General features: G+C 41.2%; 1 protein-coding gene across 2 annotated transcripts in view; it reads right to left on the bottom strand.

The window, feature by feature from the left end:
* Positions 1-14,936, bottom strand: part of LOC134213273 (aryl hydrocarbon receptor nuclear translocator homolog) — a 627,873-nt gene that overhangs the window by 580,436 nt on the left and 32,501 nt on the right. The window contains exons 1-2 of one of the 2 annotated variants that reach the window (XM_062692165.1): positions 7,519-7,805; positions 1,443-1,500 (exon numbers count right to left, since the gene is read on the bottom strand). In XM_062692165.1, the coding sequence (XP_062548149.1) occupies positions 1,443-1,500; positions 7,519-7,564 (104 nt within the window). In that variant the 5' untranslated portion in view covers positions 7,565-7,805. Of the gene's footprint in view, positions 1-1,442; positions 1,501-7,518; positions 7,806-14,936 lie in introns of those variants that run through there. The other variant, XM_062692167.1, reaches the window with a different exon arrangement.

The raw sequence follows: 14,936 nt of genomic DNA, 5'->3' as shown, positions 1-14,936 counted from the left end.
TCAACGTCTGTTGTCTGTGATTTTTTTTTCATCAAATGCTGTGTCTGGTTGTCTAAGGGTGTCACTGGTTTTGTTTTCTGCATCTGATAGTAAAAAAGAATTAAAGTGTGAAATATTTTATTTTTTTGTGAGAATTTCCCCGCGTGCTGCGTCTGGTTGGCTAGTCACCGGACAGACAAACAGGGCTATTATATATAGTATGAACACATAAAAAATAAACACAAAATGCTATTTTTAGCATACAAATCTATCACTTAAAAGTATGGAGATGCATTCAAAACACTGAGCTAAAAGTAAGCAATCAGTTGTAAGAATCGCCGTGAAAACATGTCTTGTTTTTAATTGACTTTTTTGATGAAAAATAGATCAAAACAGCAATTTTTCTGTTCAGTCAGAAAAACATAACTCCGTGCTTGTCCATCTAACTGAAAATAATCAGATATTCCGAGTAAAAGAATGATTCCATCTAACTGGATTGATCAAATATCCGCCTGTGTCGACGCTGCCCCGAGTGCAGCCAGTAATGTGTTGCGCTTGTGCACACAAGCGGTTGGTTGAGGCCAAGAAAGATTATAATTAAGGCATAAAATTTTAACTTGATAATGATGTGCGCGTTGCGATCCAATCGCCGTAAATAGATATAATTGAAAATTCTGACAGCTGAGTTAAACAGGCAAACACCGCCGAAGGGAAAATCGTTCAGTTTGATACCGGAGCGCCCAAACGGTTGGCCTTCGACGATCCAGGCTACGGTAACGATCGGCTAACATGACGAACGACGATACGCAATCTCAATATCAACACATTTGATCAAATTTTTTTCAGAATTCCTTTTGCGTTTTGAAGAAGAAAAAAATGTCGTGCAGCCTAATTTACCTATCGAGCAAAATCAAGAGCAAAAGAAGCATGAACATTCTTACCACGACATCAGTATTGGAATGCCATTTAAATTTTATTGATTTTGTTTACTCCACATCGGCAAGCGGTCTACCTCGCAACGAGAGCTTCCTGATTCCAGCAAAATAGGTGGCAGTAAATTCAATACAAACAACGAGTGCACTAGACGACGACGACAACAACTTTGATAGTCATAAAGATGACGGCGGAACCAACATTCGCGAGAGTCTTGTTGTTCACAACCGTTTCAAAGAGTTTATCCTATGGGGAAGCAGCACTGCATCGTAGCCACCACCATCAATGTCGTCAATGTCAATTTTCAATTTCTGCTTTCTCATACCTATGTACGAACACAACATACTGCTGGTGGCAGCATAAATTTCCATATAGAAAGCATCGATTGATACAGTTTTTTAGCATCGAAAAACAATATTGCGCACATGAAGGCGGCTAACTCACCGGATAACCAGTCTCAACGCTTCAATCGATGTCGGCTAATGACCGTTGCCATATGTATGCAAAATAGAGATGAGACGCGTACTTACCCTAAACCAGGAACGCGACGTTTTTGCTGCGCAACTGCCACTTGATTTGGATCAGTTACTGAAAAGAAGAGAAAGACGTATTAGAGACGAAATTTATGATAATCGAAATAGGACTATTTAGTCGGCGATACTTTGAAATAACAGTAGTTAGAAAACAATCAGAAAAGGAGAATTTTAACAAGGTTAAATCCGTTAACGGTTTATGTTTATACTGAAACGACAAAAGTATTCAAATAGAAAGACATCAGCAGAAGCCACAAAAATGAAAAAAGAAAGGTTTTCTTGTGCATTAGGAGGGGATATCTGCCTCAGATTATTTTCGTCAATATCCAATTATTTTCACAAATAATGTTTTTGACGAAAATCTATAGAATAATCATTGCTTCACATTCAAAATATTGACAGTATACCCCCTGTTTAGATTTTAAAACAAACGCTCGTTGTACATACGAGCGTTTGTTTTAAAATCCAGATGCCAGAATTCTATTTACCCAACAAAACCAAACTCAAAATTATTAATTATTATTTATCAATTAATCATTAGAACAAAAAACACTGATTTATCCACCTAGCGATGGATAACTTTTTTCATCCCATAGTCTAACCCAGCAAGGAAATAATTGGACAGGATTCCTCGTCGAACGCAACCTGATCGAGATACATACATACACACAGACATCACCTCAATTCGTCGAACTGAGTCGATTGGTATACACCTAATATTTTTTTACACGGTTGGCATTCATTAAATTCTCGGTTAACCTGAACCTTCACAGCTTTTTGAATACCATCTGAATTTTCTTAACTCATAGTTTCATTGACGCTAAAGGTCATAATCGACTAAAACCCAACCGTGTAAAAAAAGAACTGGGTGTATAACACAATAAAACTATGGGCCCGGTTCTATAAAAAGTTTGTTTTTGTTGCAACTTAGTATACGAGAAAGGCAAAACAGTGTTTTGACCATAACTTCTAAGCCCATAGTTCCATCTGGCCTGAGCTGATCGGTATATAACACTATGAGTCTCCACACCCAACCGGCGGTTTTTAGATTTTCTAACAATTCTGTATAAGAATCTACCAAAACCTGTATAAGAACTGGGCATATACGAAATTGTTAGATTCTTATACAAAAAATGTAAGAAAAGCTTACAAAATTGTTAGATTCTTATACAATATTTGTATAAGAAGCTGGCAATTTCGCATATGCCCAGTTCTTATACAGGTTTTGGTAGATTCTTATACAGAATTGTTGGAAAATCTAACAACCGCCGGTTGGGTGCAGGCCTTCTATAAAAAAATTGTTTTTAGAGCGATCAAATTATAGCCTTGGCGTATATGTACTTACATCCAACTGGTGATTGTTAGATTTTCTAACAATTCTGAAAAGAAGCAATCAAAACCTGCATAAGAACTGGGCATATGCGAATAAAAGAATCCAACAATCTCGCATATGCCCAGTTGTTATACCGGTTTTGGTAAGTTCTTACACAGAATTGTGAGAAAATCTAACAGTCGCTGGTTGGGTGTATTAATGTCACCGACAACGCATTTATTTCGCAGATTTATCTGACTTTTAACTGTTGAACTGACAAAAGCAATCGTCATCGTACTTAGTGGATTGGTATATTGGACAGTGGGTTCTCCGGGCCTACTATTAAAAGTTTGGTTTTGGAGCGAACATATTGCCATTTCGTATGAAGCTGTGGAACGAAGACGATGAAGCTGAGGAACTCAGAGAGAGAATCTGAGGAACTAAGAGAGAGAAGATGAGGAACTCAGAGAGAGAGAAGCTGAGAAACTAAGAAAAAGAGAAGCTGATGAACTAAGAGAGAGAAAAGCTGAGAAACTAAGAGAGAGAAGCTCAGGAACTAAGAGTGCGAGAAGCTCAGGGACTAAGAGTGCGAGAAGCTTAGGAGCTAAGAGTGCGAAAAGCTCAGGAACTAAGAGTGCGAGAAGCTCAGGAAGTAAGAGAGAGAAGCTCAGGAACTAAGAGTGTGAGAAGCTCAGGGACTAAGAGTGCGAGAAACTCAGTAACTAAGAGTGCGAGAAGCTTAGGACTTAAGAGTGTGAGAAGCTCAGGAACTATAAGTGCGAGAAGCTCAGTAACTAAGAGTGCGAGAAGCTCAGGAACTAAGAGTGCGAAAAGCTCAGGAACTAAGAGTGCGAGAGGCTCAGGATCTAAGAGTGCAAGAAGCTCAGGAACTGAGAGTGCGAAAAGCTCAGGAACTAAGAGTGCGAGAAGCTCAGGAACTAAGAGTGCGAGAAGCTCAGGAACTAAGAGTGCGAGAAGCTCAGGAACTAAGAGTGCGAGAAGCTCAGGAACTAAGAGTGCGAGAAGCTCAGGAACTAAGAGTGCGAGAAGCTCAGGAACTAAGAGTGCGAGAAGCTCAGGAACTAAGAGTGCGAGAAGCTCAGGAACTAAGAGTGCGAGAGGCTCAGGATCTAAGAGTGCGAGAAGCTCAGGAACTAAGAGTGCGAGAAGCTCAGGAACTAAGAGTGCGAGAAGCTCAGGAACTAAGAGTGCGAGAAGCTCAGGACTTAAGAGTGTGAGAAGCTCAGGAACTATAAGTGCGAGAAGCTCAGTAACTAAGAGTGCGAGAAGCTCAGGAACTAAGAGTGCGAGAAGCTCAGGAACTAAAAGTGTGAGAGGCTCAGGATCTAAGAGTGCTAGAAGCTCAGGATCTGAGAGTGTGAAAAGCTCAGGAACTAAGAGTGCGAGAAGCTCAGGAACTAAGAGTGCGAGAGGCTCAGGATCTAAGAGTGCGAGAAGCTCAGGAACTAAGAGTGCGAGAAGCTCAGGAACTAAGAGTGCGAGAGGCTCAGGATCTAAGAGTGCGAGAAGCTCAGGAACTGAGAGTGCGAAAAGCTCAGGAACTAAGAGTGCGAGAAGCTCAGGAACTAAGAGTGCGAGATGCTCAGAAACTAAGAGTGCGAAAAGCTCAGGAACTAAGAGTGCGAGAGGCTCAGGATCTAAGAGTGCGAGAAGCTCAGGAACTAAGAGTGCGAGAAGCTCAGGAACTGAGAGTGCGAAAAGCTCAGGAACTAAGAGTGCGAGAAGCTCAGGAACTAAGAGTGCAAGAAGCTCAGGAACTAAGAGTGCGAGAAGCTCAGGAACTAAGAGTGCGAGAAGCTCAGGAACTAAGAGTGCGAGAAGCTCAGGAACTAAGAGTGCGAGAAGCTCAGGAACTAAGAGTGCGAGAAGCTCAGGAACTAAGAGTGCGAGAAGCTCAGGAACTAAGAGTGTGAGAAGCTCAGAAACTAAGAGTGCGATAAGCTGAGGAACCAAGAGAGAGAGAGGGGCTGAGGAACTAAAATGGAGAAGCTGACGACCTACAAGAGAGAGCATTTATTTCGCAGATTTCTCTGATTTTTCACTGTTGAATGCCAAAAGCAATTTTGATCTTAAAAATCTTGATTGATCCACCTATTGGTGTTTGTGATTTTCTCGTTGCATTACACAAACTAAAAAAAAATTGTGGCGTTTGTTTTGATAAAAATCGTAATTTGGCCATAACTTTTGATCTCATAGTCGAATCTGGCCCTTTTCAATAGAAAACAATGGAACAAGATTTCCCGTTGAATGAAACTTGTTGCGAGCAAATAGGTTAAGGATAAGTCTAGGAATCAATCTAGCAACTTGATTGTGACTAAATCTGGTCACATATGAGTTGCAGTAACCTTCGTGAAACATGTGTGCTGCTAGGGTTGCAGCAACTCAAATGTGACTGAATTTGATTGCATATGGGTCACATAAACTTTTCTGCAATATGTGAGCTGCTCGGGACAGAGAGAGAAGCTGAGGAACTAAGAGACAGAGAGAGAAGCTGAGGAACTAAAAGACAGAAAGGGAAGCTGTGGAACTAAGAGGCAGATAGAAAAGCTGGGGAACTAAGAGGCAGAAAGAGAGCAGCTGAGGGACTAAGAAACAGAGAGAGAAGCTGAAGAACTAAGAGACAGAGAGAGAAACTGAGGTCTTAAGAGACAGAGAAGCTGAGGAACTAAGCTTAGCTTGATTGACTGTACACATCGTAGTTGCTAGTCGTGATTGGCCAAGAAACAACAAATTTGCACAGCTCACCAAATAAATAGCTTTCATGGGATTAAACAACTATTCTCACTGTACATGATTTGCAGTTTCAATAATTCAAGACCAATAACGATGCCGGTCACGTCCTCACAGTCAATTTAGGATTAGGGGAGGGTAATTAGTTCAACACTCATTGCTACAAGAGAGCGAGGAATCCTCTGCATCTCCGTGAGTACCACGGGAAGGGATATTTGGTTATATGATAAGGTAATAGGAAGTCGCCTTGGTAAGCGACTATTTATTTATTTATTCCGAACGATTTATTTATTCCGAACGCGCGCGATCGTTCTGCTGTTCGTAACATGAAAAAACGCGCACTGATTAACTTTATATTCGGGAGATCGCGCGGTCGTTCTGCTGTTCATAACATGAAAAAACACGCACTGATTAACTTTATTACCGACCGCACTATGCAGAAGCAGAACACAATATTTCGGGAGATCGCGCGATCGTTTTGCTGTTCGTAACACGCACTCAGAGAAGCTGAGGAACTAAGACGAAGAATCTGAGGAACTAAGACGGAGAGGCTGAGGAACTGAGAAAGAGAAGCTGAGGAACTAAGGAAGAGAAGCTCAGGAACGAATGAAGAGAAGCTAAGAAATTGAGAAAGCTAAGCTGAGGAATTGAGAAAGAAGAGCTGAAGAAGTGAGGAAGAGTAACTAAAGAAGTGATAAAGAAAAGCTGATAAAGTGAGAAAGAGAAGCTGAGGAAGTGAGAAAGAGAGGCCGAGCAAATGAGAAAGAAAAACAGAGGAAGTGCGAAAGAGAAGCTGAAAAAGTGAGAAAGAGAAACTGATGAAATAAGAAAGAGAAGCTGAAAAAATGAGAAAGAGAAACTGAAAAAGTGGGAAAGAGAATCTGAGGATGTGAGAAGTAGAAGCTGAGAAAGTGAGAGCTGCTGAGTAGTGTGATACAAGGATATCATATGCAAAACGACTTTACGATTATGGAAACTTGGTAACTCGGTAGAACAATCGAAATTCAAAATGCGATTCGTTTTTGGCTGTTTGATTTATTTTATTTACAAAGTTATGGGAGACAAATTGACGAAATCTTTCCGCGTTAAAAATGACCCCATATTGATCAAAAGATGGGATCCGAATGCGGGAAAGATGGGATCCTCAGTACTGAGGGTGGGTTGTGGTGAGTTGTGGGTTCGAAACCTAACGAAGGAAAGTACATAATAGACTGAACAACATTTTTAGAATTAAATCTTTCACATGCTGTTTTACATCCGTATTACATAGGGGAAATGTTCCTATCTCCATCTCACTGAACATATATTCATCTCATCGCGAAACAAAGTAATACAGCACCAATTTCGTCGCTTCTTTTTGTCAACATGCGTGCTCACTGCTGGAAAAAAATCACAAAAATAAGAAACGAATCAAATTGCTTTCCATTGCTTTGTTTTTGATGGGATGAATATCGGAGCCATGAGATGAATTCCAGGAGCAGTTCCCCTATAAAAATTCAGTTTTCAAACATTGAAATTAACATTTGTTTGAAGTAATAGAAAAACAAATGTCACTTGCTATTTCCGTTGTGTTTGTTATTGCCCAAAAGTGGCAAGTGGGCTAAGGGCAGAGCATCCTGAACAAAACATGACCAAAACAAATCCAAATTGAGCCATTATCGAAATCTAAAAAACAAATATGTATGTGGAATTGGGCTACTAACAGAGCTTTAATCACCGTGGAATATTATCTGTTTTTCAACTGTCTGACAACAACAAAAATGTGTGGGGATTGGTGGGGCGGATGAAATCATTAACATAAGAAGAGATATTAAAGTACAGTGCCATGACATGTAGATAGTCGGCGGAAATGACAATCATGTTGCGAGGTGAATATCATTTTTACCCACATAAAGGTTGTGAACAAGTCGAATGTGACCAATTCAAAGGAGACATTACTTCTACCAAAATTATGCACAAATATTGACAACATGAAGAACACTACTGGTCTAAACATATAAAGATCCTTACAGGCGCACATATCGAATCCATAAAATCCATAGTTCCACATGGCCATTAGAAGCGCGTTCCGGCTGTCTTCTTTTCACCTAAATGGCTTGAAATGAAGAAAATTCCACTACAACTCCTGGTTTTAAACAATCACAAAGCACTGACGAATCTCTAATACAATAAAAAGAGCGAACGTATCACAATCACAGCGTTATTCTTGTGCACGATTTATCCAAAACGGCCAAAAATAAGAAATTTCGACCCAATATATTGAAGCACAATTGCAGTTATCGTTGCGAACTAATTAAAGGTTGTCCGGTTTCAATGCAGAATAATCGACACCATCCAGTGGATCTTGTGACCGAGAACCCAAATGGTGCAGCGAGCACTCGTAATAGTTCAGCGGCTACCGAGCAAAAGATAAGACGGAGACGAATCCTTGCAGAGTACTGGATGCTGACCGCGCTCCAGCCCAAACAGTGCTACACCCAGAGGAAGATAAAATTGACCCGATAAGACTCTCGCGGTGTTAGTTACTGCTTGAAGCCGACGACGAGCCCGTTGCTGATGATCAGCACTCACTCTCAGCTGATGGTGTGCCCATACCGATGCGATGCTGCTGTTGAAAGCCGTGCTCTCGCAGATACACCTTCATCATTCATCCAGCTCTGCTGACCGCTTCCTAGAAGACACCAGAACCACAGTGGAACGAACGTGTGTTGGAATGCCAGGGAATTAAATCCTACTGATGATATTCTATTTGGAATTGAGATTGCTGACAAATAATTATTAGATTATTAGATTTGGAAATATTCTAAAGAAAAATCTGTATAGTTTAAAACATATTCGTAAGCAGAGAGGCCAATGAAATTTCTTTAACCATAACACATAATCCGAGGGATCTTTTTGAAAGTTCATAGAGATTTCCCCTGGTTTTTTAAAACGATGTTTTTGTCTCTTTTTAATACTTTTCAATTCGACATCAGCTGATTAACAGAAATAATATACTCTACATGAATGTTACGTCATTAGAAACAAATTTATTGAATGCAGAGCGAGAACCAGGACTTTTAATTATAACATTAGAAGTTACTTTTAAATAGGCTAGGTATAAAGACTATGAAGTTTTGAAGAACGTAATGAAGTTTTGAAGAACGAAAAGTTAAAGTTCTTCCTGTCATGCGTTTGAAACAAACATTCATTTTGAAATAATCGACATGCTGATTATCTCGTAAAAAACAGGAAATTATGTACAACTGTACCATTTTTTAGAACCACTGTGTCCATGCCATTGTCACGATACGTTGCACATTTCACCAGGTTTGGTGAAATGCGCATGACTCGCTTCTCGCGGGAATCTCCTCCTTCCAAACTACCAAACATCTCGCAACACATCCTTCATCATCGGAACAATCCAGTGGAGGCAAACCGTTTGTCGTTCTCGAAGATGGGGCACAATGTGGAGCAACACCGAAACTTCTCCAGAGCAGCAACAAACGGCCAAGGCAACGACGACGAGAACAGCGAGGACGACGACGACGACGGTTGATTAGATTAGGTCCATTAGTATGCAAACGTTGTGCACTTGGATCCCCGTCCCACTCCTTAACACTAGAAGAGGCAGCATCGCACAGGATACCGGTAGCAATAGCAACAGCAGAGCATATCGTCCATCCGCTACCTTACATCAGAAACCTTAGAAGCACTGGCAGCTCTAGAAGAACTCGGTGCTGCTCCTTGGCAGTTTTGCATGCAGCACATTGCAAGATCGATACGTACGTAGGTGGGTCGGTAGGTGGGCGGTAAAGGTACATACGGACAAATGCAAATTTGCCGTGTTGTGCACACTGACTGGCGGAACCAACTGGAGCGCGGCCATTCGTATTTCCGAACCATAAGGGGGAGCAATCACAAGAGGCTGTGAGTTGGGGAGCACAATTTGGATGGAATCGGCCGCAGATGTCAGATCGTTGTTTTACTTTTTCGTCGAAATTTCTGTTTCAATTACATCTTGTTGTTTGTAGTTGTCAAACGCAGCAACGGAAGCAACGTATTATTGATTTAGGTTGAATATGGAATGGATACATGTGTCTCGTCAAGAACAATTATTGATGTTCTCATAAGGCAATCTTTGAAAAGTTTTGCCTTTGTTCTCATCATATGTAAAAAAAATGCAGCGATCATTGGATTCGAATTACGACCAGAAGTCGTTATTCACCAAGTTCCTTTTTCCTTTTTTCACACCCCAATTATTTTACAGTAGGTATCCGGCAAGTCTTCCCGAGCTTTAAATAGCTGAACTGTTCGGTAAACTTTTCTCTTTTTTATGTTTTTTATTTATTCTAATTTACGTTCCGGCCTTTTGGAGCGCCAATAGTTTGAATGAATATTATAAAATTTAAATTCCTACATATTTAACAATTTAACAGCGTGCCCTGTAGCGTTCTACCACCTCACCAAAAATAATGCTCAACATTTGCGTCTCGCCCGGGTGCTAGATCCTGTTGTTCTCAAGCCCCTTCAAGCCAAAGTGTCGAAAATCATTCGTAAAAAAAAACTCAAATGTGCAGCCCAATCGGGTTGTACGCAAAGGTGACGGTGAACTACGTGGCAGTAATGTTTGATTTCGTGATTGTCTGCTGAGATTGAGCGAACATAATTTTTAAACCAAAATTTGAAAAGGATGATGAAAATAAAATTTTCAAATAATCAAGAATGAACAACACTCTCAAGCGAACACATGTCCAAATTATCAATTGATAAAACTCGCTAGAGAGTAAAAGTCATTCGATAATTGTATCTCGATTCAAAGCATTGGTACATGCTACTTTTGAACTTATTTTCCTTATTCTAATAGATTGTTGAAAGTTGTCGAAAAGCTGAAAAGCAGGCCAAGTTCCAGTTGGAATGTAGTGCTATGGAAGAAGAAGCTTGCGATGCACTTACGAGTTTGACTGATTCACCAAAATCGATTGCTAAACTGTTAGCAAGTGTTCAGTAGTAAATAATCATACTTGAATATTGTAACACACTGGAGACAGCTTTTACGCGGAGGATATGGGTCGCGTAAATTAATACAATGTAAAAAACTGCATAAATTCCAAAACATGTCTAAATAAATCGCGTTAATTTGTTGTTTTAATTGGCTTTTTTCGGTGACAATTAAATCAAAACAGCAATTTAGCGTTACGCGTTTCGTCTTACTACGCTTCAGCCATCATCGCGTTAATCCCGAAATTTTTGTGAAAAAAATTGCATAAAAAGCGACTCGTGTAAAAATAAAACGCGTAAAAAACGACTTCAGTGTACATCGGGAATGAAGCGTTGACTCTTCCTTGATCGGATGGCCCAAGAAAATTGAAAATCCATCGAGAAACGGCTGAGATATTAACGATCAAAGTCTATTATATTTTCGTGACGTTTTTCAATTTTTTGCAATCGTAAAGTGTACCCCAATATAGAAAAGACAGACGTAGTTCTACGTCAAACATTTTGCTCCTTTTGGAACTTGAGGTGGTGTTTTTTGCGCAGTTCTCCAAGACTTGTATATACCATACTCGATCACCGGGCGGAAGGATGATTTGTTTGTCTACATCAAATTTGTTTAGTTTAATTTAGTTTATTGAGAATAATCACGTGAATCTTTACATCAAAAGCTTAGGTGAAGTCAAGGAAGCAACCATGTTGAACTATGGAAATTTTAAACTAAAGTAGATATAGTGGATACAGAAATACATTCTAAACAATTAACAAAGATTTTTTCAACGTATTTAAGGTTGGTTTCAGTCACATTTCGAGGAAAAAGTTATTCCAGAGGGAGATGCCATGTATCAATACACTTCGTCTTAGTTGTGATGAATGAGGAGGCACGATAAATGAGCGGCTGCGTTGCATTTGGCCTTGCTGCAAATGTTCCATGATGTACTCCGGAAGGTTATGGTAGTACCCCTTGTAAATGTAGCAGCAGATTCGGTGGTGATAGTTTTTTGGTAGATCACAACCAAAGAAAATGTTTCTTATGGCTTCAGTAGTGTCTCTGGAACGTAACCGATGCACGAAACGGATGACCGATTTGAAGCATCGGTGAAATCGGTTTTTCAATGCTGCGCTCAATCCGGGGAAATATATTACATCGCCGAATGTGAAGAACGGAGCCACCACAGCCTGCGCAAGTTTTTGATTAGTCGCAAATGAAAGAAAATCTCCGGAGCGGTCGCAGTGTCCCATAAACTCTCGCTATCACATCGTTCACTTGGTAACCCTATGTCAGATGTCTGTCCATGTGAAGGCCGAGATTCTTAACACTTTCTAATGGTACTGTTGCTTGGGCCTCCACGGTTAAAGATGATTTGGGGCTAGAGTGTTCTTGGGATTTGGGGCTAGAGTGTTAGTAGCTGCCCAGCGTTCGATTGCCTTAAGATCGGTGTTGATCTTTGCAATCAGATAATCTAGTTAATCAACTGGACCTGTGATAGCGATCTGAAGATCGTCGGCATAAAGGTGATATTTGCACTGAAGAACATTCTGAAGAACGTTGTGCACTTCAAAGTACTTACGGAGAATGGCACCTTTGGCTCTGCGAACAGCAAAAACTGCGATGATGTTAGGTGTGACGGATAGATCAGTCCAGTTAGATGGCTTGGGTGTTATGCGGAAACAAACTTGAAGCTGTGGGATCATATGAGGAAGGCCGAGAAACTCGATGATGTTTTCAACGATGCATTTGACGTTTCCATCTTTTTTGATAGGCACTTTGTTTGTGGCAAGGCGACAGCTGTTATTTTGTGACAGAGCCAATTTGCAATAATCAAGAAGTATCGCAAAATCCGCAAATTCTGAATTTGATGATAGATGTGTAGACCTGCTGCCTGAAGATCAGCTTGCTCTCTTATGTTATACCGAGGTAACCAGCTTCGTCAGTCCATTTCACCTGCGTGCCGTTTGGAATGATTTTACAAAAAAAATGTCAATTTTGCCGAAGCCAGAGAAATGGCTATCTGTAGCACCTATTTTGCACGCCAGAATATTCAATAGCACACCTGGAGACACCGAAATGGCGATACGTGTTTACAAATCGATCATGTTGTGGTGGACGGTTGGCATTTTTCAGATGCCATAGATGTGAGAACATTCCGAGGCCGAAATATTGACTCTGACCACTATCTCCAGCATCACCGGTTCTAGGCAAGAGAGAACCATGCGGCAGAGACTGTCGAACGAGGGCGTTGCGGAGCAATTCGCTCATAAGCTCGACGAAAAAATCGAAGGACACCCAACTGGAGAAATTTTGAACGTGTTGCGGTAACAAGTCTACCAGAGGTACTTGGTACAACGGAAAGGCTGGTTTGATGTGGAATGGCAAAAAGCAACATGGGAAAAACCAGGCCAGGAGCTCCATGCTAGTTGCGACTACGCGCCAAAATAGAGAACGATATAAAGAACTAAGAGCAACTGACAAAAAAAAACTCCACTGACGTAAGAACATATGACTAAAAAGTACTCTGAGAGGCAGAGGGAAGCTTTGCCAGAAACAACGCGCGGAAGTTCTACAAAACGATCAACAACATGCACAAGAAAAGCACACCGGCGCCAGTCATAATCAATGACAGCTCCGGAAATATGTTGGCCGACCGAGCAGGAGTTGCTTGCTAGGTGGAAGGAGCACTTTGAGCTATTGTTCAACGGATAATCGGACAGAGAAGGCACAAACAGAATCAGAAAGGCTGTTCAAGGGGCCGTACACATATTACGTAAGCACTTATGGGGGGAGAAGGGGTCGGTTAATATCTTACGCTTCATATAAATAAAAAATCATTTGTATGAAAAAAATCTTACATGGGGAAAAACGCATAAAAATTGCTTACGTAATAAGTGTACGACCCCCAAGAGCTAAAGAACGGTAAGGCCGCTGGGAAGGACAAAATCCCGGCCGAGCTTAAAAAAATGGGATTGACCGCCTGAACGAAACAACTAACTAACAAGGTATGACACTCGTCAATACCACCTACCCTATAAGATAATCTCCAGAATGGTGTTTAGCTGAGTACGTCCGTTTGCGGAGACCTTTGTCGGCGAATATAAAAGCGGTTTTCAAGAAGGAAGAATAACAGTCAACCGGGTGTTTACTCTGCGACAAACTTTGATAAGTTCCTTGAGGACTTATTATCTGTTTGTGGATTTCATGGCAGCTAACGACTCAGTGAAATGGAACGAACTGTGGCATATAATGCTAGAACATGGCTTTCAGGTAAAGCTTATTAGGCTGATTCGTGCGATGCTGGATAGATTCAAATCCAGCGTCAGAATATCTGATGAGTCATCCGATTCGTTCGTGACGTTAGATGGATTGAAGCAGGCGATGCGCTCTCTAATCTGCTATTCAACATAGCCCTGAAAGGTGCAAAACGAGAGATCTGGTGTGCAAAGGCACGGAACCATTATCAACAAGTCTTACATGCTCCTTGGTTTTGCGGATGACATCGTCATCATTGGTGTAAATTGCAGAGCAGAGGAAAAGGCTTTCTTGGCTTTTAAACGGAAGACTGAAAGAATAGGGCTAATAATAAACTCTGTCAACATTAAATACCTGGTGGCTGGCAAAGAACGGGGCAGTCCAAATGGTATTGGTCCCGAGGTGGAAATCGATAGGGGTCGATTTCAGGTTGTTAACGAATTAATATATCTTGGAACTTGTGATAATGGCGTTAGCCGCGAGTTCAAAAGGTGTGTTGCTGCTGCAAGTAAGACTTTCTACGGTTTGCGTAGCCACCTAAAGTCTCGCCGCTTACAGTCACGGGAAAAACTAGCTCTGTACACATCGTTGATTCGTCCAGTCGCCTAGTACGGTCATGAAGCATGGACGTTAAAAGATGCAGACTATCAAAGTCTCGGAGTGTTTGAGCGGAAAATACTGCGCTCGAATACATATGCTGGAAGAGTGACCAGCAAAAGTAATGTTTGGCAGAGAACCTAAAAGAAGACGTCAGCTCCGGGTTAGACCTCGCACTCGCTAGCTGTGTGCAATCGAGGAAGATGTGCGTGCGGCCAGTTTGCAGGAAGACTGGCGACTGGCGCCCCAAGAACGACATTCGGTTTTGCTCCGGACAACATGGAGTGTACGACCTATATAGGTATAGCACAGAGAAACAGACGTCTCACTTAGAACAAATTGCAATCAAAATCATCGTCCCGGTAACATTAGCGCCCAATGCTAAATGCACTGTGAGTGGACAATCGACAGCCAGATGGCGATAGTGTGTAAACGTCAAACACAGACAAATCGATGGAAACGCCATCAGTAGCCGATCAACCACCTACAAAAAATTGAATCCACAGTTGAAAAGATGAACGATGTAACAACATGTGTTGAGTGAGACGTCTGTTTCTCTGTGGGTATAGGTAGGTGAGCTGGGCGGATTGTTATTGTACAGCTTGTGCAA

The sequence above is a fragment of the Armigeres subalbatus genome, chromosome 2 (assembly GCF_024139115.2).
Source record: "Armigeres subalbatus isolate Guangzhou_Male chromosome 2, GZ_Asu_2, whole genome shotgun sequence".
Lineage (NCBI taxonomy): Eukaryota > Metazoa > Arthropoda > Insecta > Diptera > Culicidae > Armigeres > Armigeres subalbatus.
Note: the sequence above shows the minus strand (reverse complement) of the source record. Positions and strands in the feature narration are given on the sequence as shown.